Here is a 20,004-nt window from a genome sequence, read left to right on the forward strand (position 1 = left end):
AGAGCACAAAAAGGTGCCAAGTCAAAAATTCTTCAGATGTTTTTTATGTAACATTTACTAATATAAATCTGCTGTGAATATCATAAATTGGATCTATTCTTAATAACCTAAAATTAAAAATGAGGAAAATTGGGGTTTGCGAAATGTAAAGCATCGTTCACAGGCCCTCTCTTAGCTAAGTGAGGCTACAGCCCTGGTTACAGGGAAATGTCATCACGGACGTGTAGGCCGTCATTGGAATCAATTTCTAGATGCAGATGATAGTACAATAGAATATAACCCCTCTATAGATAACCCCACTGACCCGTCATTGTATCCACTACCGACAATGTCACAGCTTATCTACTCCCCCTCCCATCACAGAGCTATCCCATAGACCTCAATGAGTGGACTCCAGGCTACTGCTCCGTATGGCCATGGCTATTATGTAAAGCATATCACTGAATGATAACAGAGCAAGGAACTCAGTTATGTAATAATAAAACAAATTATAATAAATTTATTTTAAGCAAAAGGTTATTTTCTCATGACACATTCCCTTTAAGCTGGCCTACAATACAGATACCCGTTGATCAAATGGCTAACTCTCCTGCCCCTAAAAATCTGCACCATGTGAATGCCAGACATCTTTGGCAGCAGCTTTAGTAAGTGCTATACTACTTCAGTTCTTCTTGCCCTTAGGAAGGTGTTGTGCAGAGTGGGAAGAAGGATCAGGTCACTGGGCAGTGTCTAGATTTAAGTGAAGGGTGTTCTAGAGAAGGGACTGGACCAGGTCACGTGAAGAGGAGCAGAAATCTGCTCATACAACATACGGGGTGAAATTCTGAATATAACGATGAGTTTGACCCTTAACCTGAGGCACACCGGCTGCCAGGATGACCTCCTGCTTGGCACCATGTCTATCTTGAATGGCTCAGCGGTTTGATTCAACAATGGACTTGTATTATCCTTACAGTGGATTTCCCATCAAGAACCTCCAACTTATGATTTTTTTTTTCATCTAAATATAACACATTTACTGATTTTCTTAACTTCATGTTGACGTGTATAATGCACACGCATGGCTTTCAGTGTTCAGCAAGATCTCATTGATGGTAACCTTTAGGTTTGCATTTAAAATGGGTAAAATAACTTTGGGAAGAATTAATGGAACTTGTACTTTTTGTTATTTTTGACCTGCTTATTGTTTCTACTGCACTGTACAATCAATAAAGAGTTGGCTTTACAACTCTATTGTGACACAGACATCCGTCTACAACAGTGATTTGTACTTACCGCAATATAGAACATTTAGTACAGACATTGACCTTGTTGTTTTACTAGCCACATAATAACAGTGTTGTGTCCAGGTACAGGGATGCTGTTGTATTATACGCTGATATTAGTAATACAATACACATGCATGATCCCTAACATACTGTAGACCAGACATGTCCATATTGTAGCCCATGGGCCAAATGTGATCAGTGCTCAAATTTCTACTGGCCTTTAGGGGGCCCTACTGGATCCCTACTGGTTTTTCTAATATTTAGTAGGATTCCAGTAACAGCCCTTATAAACTTACCTATCCTGACTCCAGCTTGTGGCCTCCTCTTCCCTCATCAGCCTCCAGGGGGCCCACAAGCACCGCACTTTACGTCATCACAACCTGATGTGTGGCGCACATGCCCATTGAGAGCTGACGAGGAGGCCGCAAGAAGGAACGGGGGAGACATGGCGGGACTGGACAGCAGACAGGTAAGTAATGACCTAATACTGCTATAGGGGGACCAGTGAAAGGACCACTGTTTGGCCCATACTGTAAACATGGGGACCAGTGATGGGTGGATAATTTTTGAGCTCTGCATGAAGAAATTAAAAGTAATCCATTTGCAATAAAAATTTCATAAAATAGTTCATTTGCATTTCATGGTAAAGCAGTCGGATCACTGTGGACGCCCAGCTGTAACCAACAGCTTAGATGGTGAGAAACACTAACCCTGGATGTTTGATCCCTGCAAAGCTAACGCCAAGGTTTTTCTATGACCTATCAATGGCCCCTATGACTGCCATGATAGTTTCCTCTGGCAGGCCTTAGTAGAAATTTAGTTACTGTTCTATAAGAGACATAACTGCAGAACAGATGCCATATACTGAGATTTATAAATATGGAAAGAAACAAAAAAAACATTTTGAAATGTTTTCATGTGTCAAAAAAAAAAAAAACCCCAATAAAACCTGACACATATTTGCCAGGACATTATTTGGCATCACCTGAACTATGAAACCATAGAGGATACCGGCTTATCCATCACAACCTGATGTGTGGTGCACAGAGCCCATTGAGAGCTGGCGAGGAGACCGCAAGAAGGAACGGGGGAGACCGGCTTATCCATGGTATTACAGTCCAGCATGGTGTGCTAATTGACAACTTCCCATGTGGTACTGTTCTAGCATGATGCAGTGGGGGTTAAAGCACATCTGTGTCTAACTGGTGGTGTACGCTTACAATATTATGCGCCTCCTACATGACATGTACTATGTGACCCCGACCGTCTGGCCATGGACTCAACAACATCTATAAGATTAGGGACCCAACACGAGGTCTGCAGTCTGTGACACTACTGAAAATGAGCCCTCACTCCTCCACAGGAGCCATGTACCGAGTACATGTAGCAGGTCCCATTCGCTCAGCCCTAATCAAAAGGACAGTGAGGCACCAAGATTTCAACTGCTTAGAGGTAAGAAAAAAATTAAAAACTTGCAAGGAAGCCCCTACTATTACTGTGCTCAGCCCCTGCTGCTCCCTGCTAGGGCTGCACTGGTGACATCACGATGGTCAGCGATAGCCTTCAGCATGGAGAGCAGCAGAGGATGAGCAGGAGAGATCCAGGAGGTAAATACCAATGTGTGTCAATTTTTAACCCTTCCTGTGGCAGTATTTTTTCAATGAAGGCGGCCGGCCTATTCAAAACATACATCAAGTAATGCTTGGGAAGTAACGAGTGACATCTGCAACGCACAAAAGAACATCTTGTAGAATTTCTCACCTGTTGTTTCTCCCGGTCTTCCTGCTGTCTGAATTCATCAAGCACCGCTTGTAGACGTGTCTGAGGGTTTACAAAAGAAACAAATAAAGATTATGACAAGACTAGTAATATATTGCTCACAGATATCCTTTAGATCAGCGGTTCTCAACCTGTGGGTCGCGACCCCGGCGGGGGTCGAACAACCAAAACACAGGGGTCGCCTAAAGCATACCTCCCAACCGTCCCGGTCGGTGGGAGGTATGTCCCAGTTTCAACTTATCTGCGCCCGGAGGACGCCGATGAGTTGAACACACAGGCGATTAAAGCAGGAGCTGTCACAGCCAGCTCCTGCTTTAACGCTGCGGCTTCTGCATGTGTAGCCGCGATGTGATGACGTCACATCGCGCCTACAACTATATGAGTAAGCGAGACTGCGTAGACAGTGGCGGGGGAGCGTTGGAAGGTGAGTGTGTTTTTTTTGTTGTAAACATTAAGGTGGAACATAATGAAGGGAGGATGGCATAACATTGGGGCAAATGAAGGGGGGGGGGGGAACGGCATGACACTGGGGACAGAGATGGAGGGACATGAAGCTCTGGACAGATATGTGGGAACATGAAACTGGGGAACAGATGGGGACATGAAACTGGGGGAAGAGATGGGGGGACATGAAACTGTTGGCAGATGAAGGGGGGTACAGCATGACACTGGGGGCAGAGATGAGGGGACATGAAACTGGGGGCAGATGAAGGGGTTTTATGAAACTGGGGGACAGATGACAAGGGGACATATAATGTACGGGTGACTGTAGGAGGATTATACTGTGTGGGAGCACATGAAAAATGAATGAGAATGGGTGGAGTCAACATAAAAGTGGGCAGAGCTAAATTCGCCATGACGTGCTGCTCACGCTGCACATCTTATCCCTCCTTCTGGTCTTCAACAGTTGGGAGGTATGCCTAAAGCCATCAGAAAATACATATTTCCGATGGCTTTAGCCACTCAGAAGCCGCGCTACGGTTTGCAGCAACGCTATTTAGCTGGAACGCACGCCGTTATGGACGCACATTCCAAACTGAATTGGGTCACCGCAACATGAACTGTATTGCGGGGTCACGACATTAGAAAGGTTGAGATCCACTGCTGTAAATGGAATATTTATTTCTCCTCACCTTAAGAGCTACATTCTCCACCTTCATAATGAGCTCTTCCTGGCGTTTCCTTCTTTCTTGAGTCTCTCGTAGTTTCTTCTGCAAATTCTCTACTTGTTTCTGCAGTTCTAGCACTAAAAGTAAAAAGAGACATTCAGAAACAAATACCAGATACATGGTTACTTACAGCGCACCCAGCTTTTAGGAGTACGTGGGTGCATCACTTCCAGCTGGCAGCTTTGCCAGTACACGCCTGGATGCCGGAGATATCGGAGCCGTTAGTGTTGGCACCAATATCCCTTCATCATCAGAAGGGCGGGCATTACCTCCTAGGATTATCGCTCCTTGTATTGTACTGTCAGAAGGGGCGTTCCTTACTGCCCAGTGATGATACTAGGTGATGGTAAGGCCCGCCCTTCTGACGGTAAAGGGATATCAGTACAGATATAACAGCACCGGGGTGCGTACCAGAATTCAGAGCATGGTTAGCTTTCTGGCAGTATATAAAACCGCCAGTACCAGAGAACGTGAAAAATCCTCCTTAAGAACTGAAAAGAATGAGGGAAATTATAAAAAAAAAAAAAATCAGTGTATACTGACTAAGACTCAGGCCAGATGAAATTATATACTGCTCAATATCACACTGCTTATTCATGTGTTATAAGATCATCGAAAAGAAAAGCAGGACAAATATTGGTAGCCCTGACATGATGTCTGTAATGTTACTACCAGGTGGTCTGCCATATCTATTTGTGGTAATTTCATATACCTCACACAGAACCTGTGCCAGGATTTCAATGGTTAATATTCACCTATCTGGTTGGTGCCCCCATCCTGGCCATTTTGGCGCCCTCTCTGCTCGTCTTCAGTTTCCATAATGTTTAAGTCTTCTTCTTCTTGTCGTTCTCCTTCTTCTTCCTCTCCATCGCTGCTGCTGCTGATGTCATTAAAGATCTCTCGCAACTCATCTCGTTCCACTGAACAGGTTGTAAAAAAACAAAAAGGAAAACATGCAAGTCAATAAATATTAGGAAAGATGGAAAAGTGTTAGCCAGAAAAGGGACCGATATTGTCTATTGCTTATGCTGCCTACAGCTTGTAAAGGGCTCGTTCACAGGGGGCAAGAGGGGGTGGATTTTGGCGCGGAATTCTCCTCCTCACAATAGAGGTCTATGTAGACCACTAGCGGCATGTTCCCGCTCACGGAAAAAAGGAGCGAGCTGCCCTTTCTTCAGGCGGATTCTGCGGCTGATTCAGCCCCAGCGTCCACCTCGCGACAGCACCCTCCGGACTAGGCCCATTCATTTGGGCCTAATCGGGAGCAGAAAGCCCCGATGGAATGTGCACATGCGGAATCCCCGTGTGAACTAGCCCTAAGTATACACTATTGTGTACCACCTGGATTTTATGTGTACAATCACTTGTATCTTTCACATGTTAGAATCAATAATGCCATAGGACCAGACTAGCAGAGTGTCCAGGCCGTGGGCCCCAAAGCTCCAGAAAAACATGACCCTACCACATGTCCATTTGTTATGGGTTCATATACAATACATATATTGTTCATCGGTTATATGTCCTGCATGTACTTGTGTGTATATGTCCTGACACTGGAAAACCACCCAACCTAAAGAGTCCTTGTATTTGCTAAATATCATCATCGGATAGAAAAGCCAATTTATTTACACATCTCCGAACCACAAGAGAATGGAAATGTTCCTTACTTGAAGAGCCATGTCCTTGCTTTATTCCAGACATTCCAGGAGAACTATCCAGGCCAGTCAGATTTTCATTTTCTTTGGACTCATCTTCGGCAATCACTTCCCATCCTAAACTCTGTTGTCAAGGAAAAAGCTCAGAACTTCTCCATGAATGGTGTCAAAGTAGGTTAGCCCTGTTTGTAGACCAGTAACAGAGGACTTGTCACCACTTCCAATAGACTCCATACTGCCAATTCCGACACTGCAGGAATATTCTCTCCAGCCTCCATCATTTCGGAGCAATGCTGTTAGTTTCAGCATTCAATATGCAAATTAGGTTGTGTACTGTCAGGTGGGCGGTCCTGAGTTCTCTGCTCTAGACCAGGACCACCCACCAGACTGTACACAGCCTAATTAGCATATTGGGTGGGGGCTGGATAACAAATTCCAACTTTGCCAATATCAGTGGATTGACATTTTTTTACCAGATGCAGAGTTGGAGCTGGTGGAGAAAAGACCTCTTTAAATCATCAGTAGTTACATACTGGCAAATTTGGTGACTGCTGTAGTGGTGCAGCACCCAAAACACTGGTACAAGTCCATCAGGGATCATCCTTCCAAAAAATAAAACCCAATATGTGATAATGAGTCAGAAAGTAAGCTCTCCTATTGAGAAGGAGGGGTTATACATGGGTGTTCATTGTACCCCTTCCCCTGGAGTTAGCTGAAGTCACAGGGTCAGCAGAAAGAGAAATCACTCTCCTCTTCCTGCATACTGGCTGAAGATAAATCTGTGAGTATATGCAGCTCCCACTTCAACCAGTCATAACTTTGGTTCTAATAGGGTTACAGGCACGATTTTGGCCTTATTTTGGCAGTATTCTCAAAATCACAGCTCTATCACCAGCCACTCCGGAGCTAGAACCTTCTTAGTAATCACACGCTCTGCAACTTCACTGCCCGACTCCTGTTTAGTCAAAGCCTGAGCAGGAGTCAGGGGGTTAAGGAACTAATAAGCAACTATTCCCGTCTCTCATTACTCTGTGCACCAGTCTATAAAGTAATGAAGGATACGGACACTGACTGCCTCTGCATCTGTGCTTAATAGACGCTTCACTTCCTTCTCCACATCTGGGGACTCGATGTACTGGAAATACAAGCAGAACAGTTTAGGAATATTTTAGCCACTTGAAATGCTCAGAATACACAAATGTGTAAAACAGTTCACAATATTAAAAAAAAAAAAAAAAAATTCAGGCTGCACACCTTCTTCTTGGCTGTTTTCCTGAAGCGCCTTTTGCGCACATTCTTTAAAGGTAGGGTTACTAAAAGAAGAGCACAAACAGGATAGTTAACATTAAGGAAACAAGGAAATGCCGTATATTCAGAATGCACTCATAATTAGTCAGTCACAGTACTTCACTACTAGAGCCCCACTATCATTCCTGCCACAGAGCCCCTACTATCATGCCTGCCACAGAGCCCCACTATCATTCCTGCCACAGAGCCCCTACTATCATGCCTGCCACAGAGCCCCACTATCATTCCTGCCACAGAGCCCCTACTATCATGCCTGCCACAGAGCCCCACTATCATTCCTGCCACAGAGCCCCAACTATCATGCCTGCCGCAGAGCCCCTACTATCATGCCTGCCACAGAGCCTCTACTATCATTCCTGCCACAGAGCCCCCCTTTCATGCCTGCCAGAGCCCCACGATCATTCCTGCCACAGAGCCCCTACTATCATGCCTGCCACAGGGCCCACTATCATTCCCGCCACAGAGCCCCACTATCATTCCTGCCACAGAGCCCCTATCATGCCTGTCACAGAGCCCCACTATTATTCCTGCCACAGAGCCCCTACTATCACGCCTACCAGAGCCTCACTATCATGCCTACCACAGAACTCCCCTATGATGCCTGCCGCAGAGCCCCACTATCATGCCTGCCACAGAGCCCCCTATGATGCCTGCCACAGAGCTCCCCTATGACGCCTGCAGCAGAGCCCCATTATCACGCCTGACACAGAACCCCTATCATGCCTAACAGAGCCCCCACTATCACTACTGCCACAGAGCCCCTACTATCACGCCTGCCACAGAACCTCACTATCATGCCTGCCACAGAGCCCCACTATCACGCCTGCCACAGAGCCCCACGATCATGCCTGCCGCAGAGCCCCACTATCACGCCTGACACAGAACCCCCACTATCACGCCAGCCACAGAACCCCTATCACGGCTACCAGAGCCCCCTCTATCACACCTGCCACAGAGCCCCCACTATCACGCCTGCCACAGAACCCCACTATAATGCCTGCCACAGAGCCCCTACTATCACGCCTGCCACAGAGCCACCACTATCATGCCTGCCACAGAGCCCCACTATCACGCCTGCCACAGAGCCCCCCTATCACGCCTGCCACAGAGCCCCCACTATCACGCCTACCACAGAGCTCCCCTATGATACCTGCCGCAGAGCCCCACTATCAAGCCTGCCAGAGAGTCCCCACTATCACGCCTACCAGAACCTCCACTATCACGCCTACCAGAGCCCCTACTATCACGCCTGACACAGAGCCCCCACTATCACGCCTGCCACAGAACCCCACTATAATGCCTGACAGAGAGCCCCCACTATCACGCCTACCACAGAACCCCACTATAATGCCTGCCACAGAGCCCCACTATCATGCCTGCCACAGAGCCCCACTATCACGCCTGCCACAGAACCCCACTATCATGCCTGCCAAAGAGCCCCTACTATCATGACTGCCCCAGAGCCCCTACTATCATGCCTGCCACAGAACCCCACTATCATGCCTACCAGAGCCCCCACTATCATGCCTGCCCCAGAGCCCCTACTATCATTCATGCCACAGAGCCCCACTATCATGCCTGTCACAGAGCCCCTACTATCACGCCTACCAGAGCCTCCACTATCACGCCTACCAGAGCCCCACTATCATGCCTGCCACACAGCTCCCCTATGATGCCTGCCGCAGAGCCCCACTATCACGCCTGCTACAGAGCCCCACTATCATGCCTGCCACAGAGCCCCCTATGATGCCTGCTGCAGAGCCCCACTATCATGCCTGCCACAGAGCCCCACTATCATGCCTGCCACAGAACCCCACTATCATGCCTGCCACAGAGCCCCCTATGATGCCTGCCAGAGCCCCACTATTACGCCTGCCGCAGAGCCCCACTATCATGCCTGCCACAGAGCCCCCTATGATGCCTGCCAGAGCCCCACTATTATGCCTGCCACAGAACCCCACTGTCATGCCTGCCACAGAGCCCCCATGATGCCTGCCAGAGCCCCACTATTACGCCTGCCACAGAGCCCCACTATCATGCCTGCCACAGAGCCTCCACTATCACGCCTGCCACAGAACCCCACTATCACGCCTACCAGAGCCCCACTATCATGCCTGCCACAGAGCTCCCCTATGATGCCTGCCGCAGAGCCCCACTATCACGCCTGCTACAGAGCCCCACTATCATGCCTGCCGCTGAGCCCCACTATAATGCCTGCAACAGAGCCCCAACTATCACGCCGGCCATAGAGCCCCTACTATCACGCCTACCAGAGCCCCAATATCATGCCTGCCACAGAGCTCCCCTATGATGCCTGCCACAGAGCCCCCACTATCACGCCTGCCAGAGCCCCTACTATCATGCCTACAAGAGCCTCCACTATCATGCCTGCCACAGAGTTCCCCTATGATGCCTGCCGCAAAGCCCCACTATTACGCCTGCCACAGAGCCCCACTATCATGCCTGCCACAGAGCCCCATTATCACTCCTAACAGAGCCTCGATCACGCCTACCAGAGCCCCCACTATCATGCCTGCCACAGAGCCCCACCATCATTCCTGCCAGAGCCCCTGCTATCATGACTGCCCCAGAGCCCCTACTATCATGCCTGCCACAGAGCCCCACTTTCATGCCTACCAGAGCCCCCACTATCATGCCTGCCACAGAGCCCCACTATCATTCGTGCCACAGAGCCCCACTCTCATTCCTGCCAGAGCCCCACTATCATGCCTACCAGACCCCCACCATCATGCCTGCCACCGATCCCCCTCTATCATGCCTGCAAGAGCCCCGCTATCACGCCTACCAGAGCTCCCACTATCACGCCAAACCACAGAGCTCCCCTATGATACCTGCCGCAGAGCCCCACTATCAAGCCTGCCAGAGAGTCCCCACTATCACGCCTGCCACAGAGACCCTACTATCACGCCTACCAGAACCTCCACTATCACACCTACCAGAGCCCCTACTATCACGCCTGACACAGAGCCCCCACTATCACGCCTGCCACAGAACCCCACTATAATGCCTGACAGAGAGCCCCCACTATCACGCCTACCACAGAACCCCACTATAATGCCTGCCACAGAGCCCCACTATCATGCCTGCCACAGAGCCCCACTATCACGCCTGCCACAGAACCCCACTATCATGCCTGCCAAAGAGCCCCTACTATCATGACTGCCCCAGAGCCCCTGCTATCATGCCTGCCACAGAACCCCACTATCATGCCTACCAGAGCCCCCACTATCATGCCTGCCACAGAGCCCCACTATCATTCATGCCACAGAGCCCCACTATCATGCCTGTCACAGAGCCCCTACTATCACGCCTACCAGAGCCTCCACTATCACGCCTACCAGAGCCCCACTATCATGCCTGCCACACAGCTCCCCTATGATGCCTGCCGCAGAGCCCCACTATCACGCCTGCTACAGAGCCCCACTATCATGCCTGCCACAGAGCCCCCTATGATGCCTGCTGCAGAGCCCCACGATCATGCCTGCCGCAGAACCCCACTATCACGCCTGCTACAGAGCCCCACTATCATGCCTGCCACAGAGCCCCACTATCATGCCTGCCACAGAACCCCACTATCATGCCTGCCACAGAGCCCCCTATGATGCCTGCCAGAGCCCCACTATTACGCCTGCCGCAGAGCCCCACTATCACGCCTGCCACAGAGGCCCCACTATCATGCCTGCCGCAGAGCCCCACTATCATGCCTGCCGCAGAGCCCCAACTATCACGCCGGCCATAGAGCCCCTACTATCACGCCTACCAGAGCCCCCACTATCACGCCTTCCAGAGCCCCAATATCATGCCTGCCACAGAGCTCCCCTATGATGCCTGCCGCAGAGCCCCACTATCATGCCTGCCACAGAGCCCCCACTATCACGCCTGCCAGAGCCCCTACTATCATGCCTACAAGAGCCTCCACTATCATGCCTGCCACAGAGTTCCCCTATGATGCCTGCCGCAAAGCCCCACTATTACGCCTGCCACAGAGCCCCACTATCATGCCTGCCACAGAGCCCCACTATCATTCCTGCCAGAGCCCCTGCTATCATGACTGCCCCAGAGCCCCTACTATCATGCCTGCCACAGAGCCCCACTTTCATGCCTACCAGAGCCCCCACTATCATGCCTGCCACAGAGCCCCACTATCATTCGTGCCACAGAGCCCCACTCTCATTCCTGCCAGAGCCCCACTATCATGCCTACCAGACCCCCACCATCATGCCTGCCACCGATCCCCCTCTATCATGCCTGCAAGAGCCCCGCTATCACGCCTACCAGAGCTCCCACTATCACGCCTGCCACAGAGCCCCTACTATCACACCTACCAGAGCCTCCACTATCACGCCTACCAGAGCCCCACTATCATGCCTGCCACAGAGCTCCCCTATGATGCCTGCCGCAGAGCCCCACTATCATGCCTGCCGCAGAGCTCCCCTATGATGCCTGCCGCAGAGCCCCACTATCACGCCTGCCACAGAGCCCCACTATTATGCCTGCCACAGAACCCCACTGTCATGCCTGCCACAGAGCCCCCATGATGCCTGCCAGAGCCCCACTATTACGCCTGCCACAGAGCCCCACTATCATGCCTGCCACAGAGCCTCCACTATCACGCCTGCCACAGAACCCCACTATCACGCCTACCAGAGCCCTACTATCATGCCTGCCACAGAGCTCCCCTATGATGCCTGCCGCAGAGCCCCACTATCACGCCTGCTACAGAGCCCCACTATCATGCCTGCCGCTGAGCCCCACTATAATGCCTGCAACAGAGCCCCACTATCACGCCTGCCGCAGAACCCCACTATCACACCTGCCACAGAGCCCCCACTATCACACCTGACACAGAGCCCCCACCATCAAGCCTGCCACAGAGCCCCCACTATCACGCCTGCCACAGAGCCCCCACTGTCACGCCTGCCACAGAGCCCCCACTATCACGCCTGCCACAGAGCCCCCGCTATCACGGCTACCAAAGCCCCCACTATCACGCCTACCAGAGCCCCAATATCATGCCTACCACAGAGCTCCCCTATGAAACCTGCCGCAGAGCCCCACTATCAAGCCTGCCACAGAGCCCCCACTATCACACCTACCAGAGCTCCCACTATCTGGCCTGCCACAGAGCCCCCACCATCACGCCTGCCACAGAGACCTTACTATCACGACTACCAGAACCTCCACTATCACGCCTACCAGAGCCCCACTATCATGCCTACCACAGAACTCCCCTATGATGCTTGCCGCAGAGCCCCACTATCACGCCTGCCACAGAGCCCCACTATCACGCCTGCCACAGAACCCCACTATCATGCCTGAAACAGAGCCCCCACTATCAAGCCTACCACAGAACCCCACAATCATGCTTGACACAGAGCCCCAGTATAATGCCTGCCACAGAGCCCCACTATCACGCCTGCCGCAGAACCCCACTATCACGCCTGCCGCAGAGCCCCTACTATCATGCCTGCCGCAGAGCCCCCACTATCACGCCTGCCACAGAGCCCCACTATCATTCCTGCCACAGAGCCCCTAATATCACGCCTACCAAAGACTCCACTATCATACCTGCCACAGAGACCCATTATCACGCCTAACACAGAGCCCCACTATCACTCCTGCCGCAGAGCCCCACTATCACGCCTGCCGCAGAGCCCCCACTATCACGCCTACCAGAGCCCCCACTATCATACCTGACGCAGAGCCCCACTATCAATCCTGCCACAGAGCCCCTACTATCACGCCTGCCGCAGAGCCCCCATTATTACGCCTGCCACAGAGCCCCCGCTATCACGCCTGCCGCAGAACCCCCACGATCACGCCAGCCACAAAGCCCCTACTATCACGCCTACTAGAGCCCTCACTATCACGCCTGCCACAGAGCCCCTATCATGCCTACCAGAGCCCCCACTATCATGCCTACCAGAGCCCCCCCCCCACTATCATGCCTGCCAAAGAGCCCCACTATCATTCCTGCCACAGAGCCCCTACTATCATGACTGCCCCAGAGCCCCTACTATCATGCCTACCAGAGCCCCCACTATCATGCCTGCCACAGAGCCCCACTATCATTCCTGCCACAGAGCCCCTACTATCACGCCTGCCATAGAGCCCCCACTATCATTCCTGCCACAGAGTCCTACTATCATGCCTGCCACAGAGTCCCACTATCATGCCTACCAGAGCCCCCACTATCATGCCTACCAGAGCCCCCACTATCATGCCTGCCGCAGAGCCCCACTATCATGCCTACCAGAGCCCCCACTATCATGCCTGCCACAGAGCCCCCACTATCACGCCTACCAGAGCTCCCACTATCACGCCTGCCACAGAGCCCCACTATCATGCCTACCAGAGCCCCCACTATCATGCCTGCCACAGAGCCCCACTATCATGCCTACCAGAGCCCCCACTATCATGCCTGCCACAGAGCCCCACTATCATTCCTGCCACAGAGCCCCTACTATCGTGCCTACCAGAGCTCCCACTATCACGCCTGCCACAGAGCCCCACTATCATGCCCACCAGAGCCCCCACTATCATGCCTGCCACAGAGCCCCACTATCATGCCTACCAGAGCCCCCACTATCATGCCTGCCACAGAGATCCACTATCACTCCTGCCACCAAGCCCCCACTATCATGCCTGCCAAAGCCCCACTATCATGCCTGCCACAGAGCCCCCACTATCACGCCTACCAGAGCCCCACTATCATGCCTGCCACAGAGCCCCCTATGATGCCTGCCAGAGCCCCACTATTACGCCTGCGACAGAGCCCCCACTATCACGCCTGTCACAGAGCCCCCACTATCATGCCTGCCACAGATCCCCACTATCATGCCTGATGCAGAGCCCCACTATCACACCTGACGCAGAACCACACTATCATGCCTGCCGCAGAGCCCCTACTATCACGCCTGCCATAGAGCCCCCACTATCACGCCTGACACAGAGCCCCACTATCACGCCTGCCACAGAGCCCCACTATCACGCCTGCCAGAGCCCCCACTATCATGCCTTCCGCACAGCCCCACTATCATGCCTGCCGCAGAGCCCCAACTATCACACCTACTAGAGCCCCCACTATCACGCCTACCAGAGCCCCAATATCACGCCTGCCACAGAGCTCCCCTATGATGCCTGCCACAGAGCCCCACTATCACGCCTGCCACAGAGCCCCACTATCACGCCTGCCACAGAGCCCCACTATCACGCCTGCCACAGAGCCCCACTATCACGCCTGCCACAGAGCCCCAATATTATGCCTGCCACAGAGCTCCCCTATGATGCCTGCCACAGAGCCCCCACTATCACGCCTGTCACAGATCCCCACTATCATGCCTGATGCAGAGCCCCACTATCACACCTGTCGCAGAGTTCCACTATCATGCCTGTCTCAGAGCCCCAGGAATGGGTCTGTCACATTCCCAGACATAAAGAGCCCTTATCCTTCTCTCAAACAACAGTTGTGGAGAGGCAGGGGTTAATGGAGAGGACTCTATTCCATTTCCATTGGTCTATGAAGCAGTAGCTGCTGCTCTGCTCTTAGGGGGCATGGCTACAATGTCTGGAGAGATTGCAAGTGCACAAATGACTGTCCTGTGTGTACAAATCAATGTAATACCTTCTCTCTAGTCTGTGAATATAATCTGACTGTTTACCAAGCAGATAATACTGTACAGACTGGACAGTTTTACTGTACACCAGGACACTTTTCTCTCACACAAAGCTCAGTCTCTCTGCATTTGGACTATTGCATACACAAGATGACACCAACAGTATGGAGAAGCAAAAGTGCAACCAATAGTGTAAAAAAATACCGTACTTCATACCTTTATTGCCAGAACTACCATCAGTAAATACCAACATGACTATACATCATTTAGAATAAAAGGAGACCTACTTCCATGATTCCAGATAAATTTCTTTTCTCTGTCCCGGTCTTTCTTTTTGCTGGTCTTTGGGTCACTTGCTCCAGTTGGCTCCTCAAGGGGAGGGTAAAGGTCACCGTCAAGGGTACAAACTAACATCTAAAATAAATTAAGGCTATATTAAAGGATGTGGCTATTTATAGGTGCCGTCCGTACCTTTAAACTACTGGCTATCTATAGGTAGTACCGTGCCTATAAACTTAAATGAACTGCAGATGTATCATATTTATCCCAATAAATTTTCACTTTATTAAGACATTTATGTTACAATGACTATGGCTAATCTTGTCACACACACAGCTCTGCACTACTGCCAACCATCCCTCCAGCTACTCCTCCTGTCACACACACAGCTCTGCGCTACTGCCAACCATCCCTCCAGCTACTCCTCCTGTCACACACACAGCTCTGCGCTACTGCCAACCATCCCTCCAGCTACTCCTCCTGTCACACACACAGCTCTGCGCTACTGCCAACCATCCCTCCAGCTACTCCTCCTGTCACACACACAGCCCTGCACTACTGCCAACCATCCCTCCAGCTACTCCTCCTGTCACACACACAGCTCTGCGCTACTGCCAACCATCCCTCCAGCTGCTCCTCCTGTCACACACAGCTCTGCTCTACTGCCAACCATCCCTCCAGCTACTCCTCCTGTCACACACAGCTCTGCTCTATTGCCAACCATCCCTCCAGCTACTCCTCCTGTCACACACACAGCTCTGCGCTACTGCCAACCATCCCTCCAGCTACTCCTCCTGTCACACACACACAGCTCTGCACTACTGCCAACCATCCCTCCAGCTACTCCTCCTGTCACACACACAGCTCTGCTCTACTGCCAACCATCCCTCCAGCTACTCCTCCTGTCACACACACAGCTCTGCACTACTGCCAACCATCCCTCCAGCTACTCCTCCTGTCACACACACAGAGCTCTGCACTACTGCCAACCATCCCTCCAGCTACTCCTCCTGTCACACACACAGCTCTGCACTACTGCCAACCATCCCTCCAGCTACTCCTCCTGTCACACACACAGCCCTGCGCTACTGCCAACCATCCCTCCAGCTGCTCCTCCTGCCACACACAGCTCTGCTCTACTGCCAACCATCCCTCCAGCTACTCCTCCTGTCACACACAGCTCTGCTCTATTGCCAACCATCCCTCCAGCTACTCCTCCTGTCACACACAGCTCTGCGCTACTGCCAACCATCCCTCCAGCTACTCCTCCTGTCACACACACACAGCTCTGCACTACTGCCAACCATCCCTCCAGCTACTCCTCCTGTCACACACACAGCCCTGCGCTACTGCCAACCATCCCTCCAGCTGCTCCTCCTGCCACACACAGCTCTGCTCTACTGCCAACCATCCCTCCAGCTACTCCTCCTGTCACACACACACAGCTCTGCACTACTGCCAACCATCCCTCCAGCTACTCCTCCTGTCACACACACACAGCTCTGCACTACTGCCAACCATCCCTCCAGCTACTCCTCCTGTCACACACACAGCTCTGCACTACTGCCAACCATCCCTCCAGCTACTCCTCCTGTCACACACACAGCCCTGCGCTACTGCCAACCATCCCTCCAGCTGCTCCTCCTGTCACACACACACAGCTCTGCACTACTGCCAACCATCCCTCCAGCTACTCCTCCTGTCACACACACACAGCTCTGCACTACTGCCAACCATCCCTCCAGCTACTCCTCCTGTCACACACACAGCTCTGCGCTACTGCCAACCATCCCTCCAGCTACTCCTCCTGTCACACACACAGCTCTGCACTACTGCCAACCATCCCTCCAGCTACTCCTCCTGTCACACACACACAGCTCTGCACTACTGCCAACCATCCCTCCAGCTACTCCTCCTGTCACACACACAGCTCTGCTCTACTGCCAACCATCCCTCCAGCTACTCCTCCTGTCACACACACAGCTCTGCTCTACTGCCAACCATCCCTCCAGCTACTCCTCCTGTCACACACACAGCTCTGCTCTACTGCCAACCATCCCTCCAGCTACTCCTCCTGTCACACACAGCTCTGCTCTATTGCCAACCATCCCTCCAGCTACTCCTCCTGTCACACACACAGCACTGCTCTACTGCCAACCATCCCTCCAGCTACTCCTCCTGTCACACACACAGCCCTGTGCTACTGCCAACCATCCCTCCAGCTACTCCTCCTGTCACACACACAGCCCTGTGCTACTGCCAACCATCCCTCCAGCTACTCCTCCTGTCACACACACAGCTCTGCGCTACTGCCAACCATCCCTCCAGCTACTCCTCCTGTCACACACACAGCTCTGCACTACTGCCAACCATCCCTCCAGCTACTCCTCCTGTCACACACACACAGCTCTGCACTACTGCCAACCATCCCTCCAGCTACTCCTCCTGTCACACACACAGCTCTGCTCTACTGCCAACCATCCCTCCAGCTACTCCTCCTGTCACACACACAGCTCTGCTCTACTGCCAACCATCCCTCCAGCTACTCCTCCTGTCACACACACAGCTCTGCTCTACTGCCAACCATCCCTCCAGCTACTCCTCCTGTCACACACAAAGCTCTGCTCTACTGCCAACCATCCCTCCAGCTACTCCTCCTGTCACACACACAGCTCTGCACTACTGCCAACCATCCCTCCAGCTACTCCTCCTGTCACACACACAGCCCTGCGCTACTGCCAACCATCCCTCCAGCTGCTCCTCCTGCCACACACAGCTCTGCTCTACTGCCAACCATCCCTCCAGCTACTCCTCCTGTCACACACAGCTCTGCTCTATTGCCAACCATCCCTCCAGCTACTCCTCCTGTCACACACACAGCCCTGTGCTACTGCCAACCATCCCTCCAGCTACTCCTCCTGTCACACACACAGCTCTGCGCTACTGCCAACCATCCCTCCAGCTACTCCTCCTGTCACACACACAGCTCTACTCTACTGCCAACCATCCCTCCAGCTACTCCTCCTGTCACACACACAGCTCTGCACTACTGCCAACCATCCCTCCAGCTACTCCTCCTGTCACACACACACAGCTCTGCACTACTGCCAACCATCCCTCCAGCTACTCCTCCTGTCACACACACAGCTCTGCTCTACTGCCAACCATCCCTCCAGCTACTCCTCCTGTCACACACACAGCTCTGCTCTACTGCCAACCATCCCACTAGCTACTCCTCCTGTCACACACACAGCTCTGCGCTACTGCCAACCATCCCTCCAGCTACTCCTCCTGTCACACACACAGCTCTGCACTACTGCCAACCATCCCTCCAGCTACTCCTCCTGTCACACACACACAGCTCTGCTCTACTGCCAACCATCCCTCCAGCTACTCCTACCGTCACACACACAGCTCTGCACTACTGCCAACCGTCCCTCCAGCTACTCCTCCTGTCACACACACAGCCCTGCACTACTGCCAACCATCCCTCCAGCTACTCCTCCTGTCACACACACAGCCCTGCGCTACTGCCAACCATCCCTCCAGCTACTCCTCCTGTCACACACACAGCTCTGCACTACTGCCAACCATCCCTCCAGCTACTCCTCCTGTCACACACACAGCTCTGCTCTACTGCCAACCATCCCTCCAGCTACTCCTCCTGTCACACACACAGCTCTGCACTACTGCCAACCATCCCTCCAGCTACTCCTCCTGTCACACACAGCTCTGCTCTATTGCCAACCATCCCTCCAGCTACTCCTCCTGTCACACACACAGCCCTGTGCTACTGCCAACCATCCCTCCAGCTACTCCTCCTGTCACACACACAGCTCTGCTCTACTGCCAACCATCCCACTAGCTACTCCTCCTGTCACACACACAGCTCTGCGCTACTGCCAACCATCCCTCCAGCTACTCCTCCTGTCACACAGCCCTGCGCTACTGCCAACCATCCCTCCAGCTACTCCTCCTGTCACACACACAGCTCTGCGCTACTGCCAACCATCCCTCCAGCTACTCCTCCTGTCACACACACAGCTCTGCACTACTGCCAACCATCCCTCCAGCTACTCCTCCTGTCACACACACAGCTCTGCACTACTGCCAACTATCCCTCCAGCTACTCCTCCTGTCACACACACAGCTCTGCTCTACTGCCAACCATCCCTCCAGCTACTCCTCCTGTCACACACACAGCTCTGCACTACTGCCAACCATCCCTCCAGCTACTCCTCCTGTCACACACACAGCCCTGCACTACTGCCAACCATCCCTCCAGCTACTCCTCCTGTCACACACACAGCCCTGCGCTACTGCCAACCATCCCTCCAGCTACTCCTCCTGTCACCCACACAGCCCTGTGCTACTGCCAACCATCCCTCCAGCTACTCCTCCTGTCACCCACACAGCCCTGCGCTACTGCCAACCATCCCTCCAGCTACTCCTCCTGTCACCCACACACAGCTCTGCACTACTGCCAACCATCCCTCCAGCTACTCCTCCTGTCACACACACACAGCTCTGCACTACTGCCAACCATCCCTCCAGCTACTCCTCCTGTCACCCACACACAGCTCTGCACTACTGCCAACCATCCCTCCAGCTACTCCTCCTGTCACACACACAGCTCTGCGCTACTGCCAACCATCCCTCCAGCTACTCCTCCTGTCACACACACACAGCTCTGCACTACTGCCAACCATCCCTCCAGCTACTCCTCCTGTCACACACACAGCTCTGCTCTACTGCCAACCATCCCTCCAGCTACTCCTCCTGTCACACACAGCTCTGCTCTATTGCCAACCATCCCTCCAGCTACTCCTCCTGTCACACACACAGCTCTGCGCTACTGCCAACCATCCCTCCAGCTACTCCTCCTGTCACACACACAGCTCTGCGCTAC

At 52.6% G+C, this 20,004-nt stretch overlaps 1 protein-coding gene across 2 annotated transcripts in view; it reads right to left on the minus strand.

The window, feature by feature from the left end:
* The window catches only part of TAF7L (TATA-box binding protein associated factor 7 like), a 38,935-nt gene that overhangs the window by 2,465 nt on the left and 16,466 nt on the right, over positions 1-20,004 (minus strand). For both annotated transcript variants that reach the window (XM_075261056.1, XM_075261055.1), the window contains exons 6-12: positions 15,104-15,230; positions 7,126-7,184; positions 6,934-7,006; positions 5,884-5,988; positions 4,972-5,136; positions 4,181-4,293; positions 3,030-3,089 (exon numbers count right to left, since the gene is read on the minus strand). In XM_075261056.1, the coding sequence (XP_075117157.1) occupies positions 3,030-3,089; positions 4,181-4,293; positions 4,972-5,136; positions 5,884-5,988; positions 6,934-7,006; positions 7,126-7,184; positions 15,104-15,230 (702 nt within the window). The remainder of the gene's footprint in view (positions 1-3,029; positions 3,090-4,180; positions 4,294-4,971; positions 5,137-5,883; positions 5,989-6,933; positions 7,007-7,125; positions 7,185-15,103; positions 15,231-20,004) is intronic.

This window comes from Leptodactylus fuscus, chromosome 11 (assembly GCF_031893055.1).
Source record: "Leptodactylus fuscus isolate aLepFus1 chromosome 11, aLepFus1.hap2, whole genome shotgun sequence".
Lineage (NCBI taxonomy): Eukaryota > Metazoa > Chordata > Amphibia > Anura > Leptodactylidae > Leptodactylus > Leptodactylus fuscus.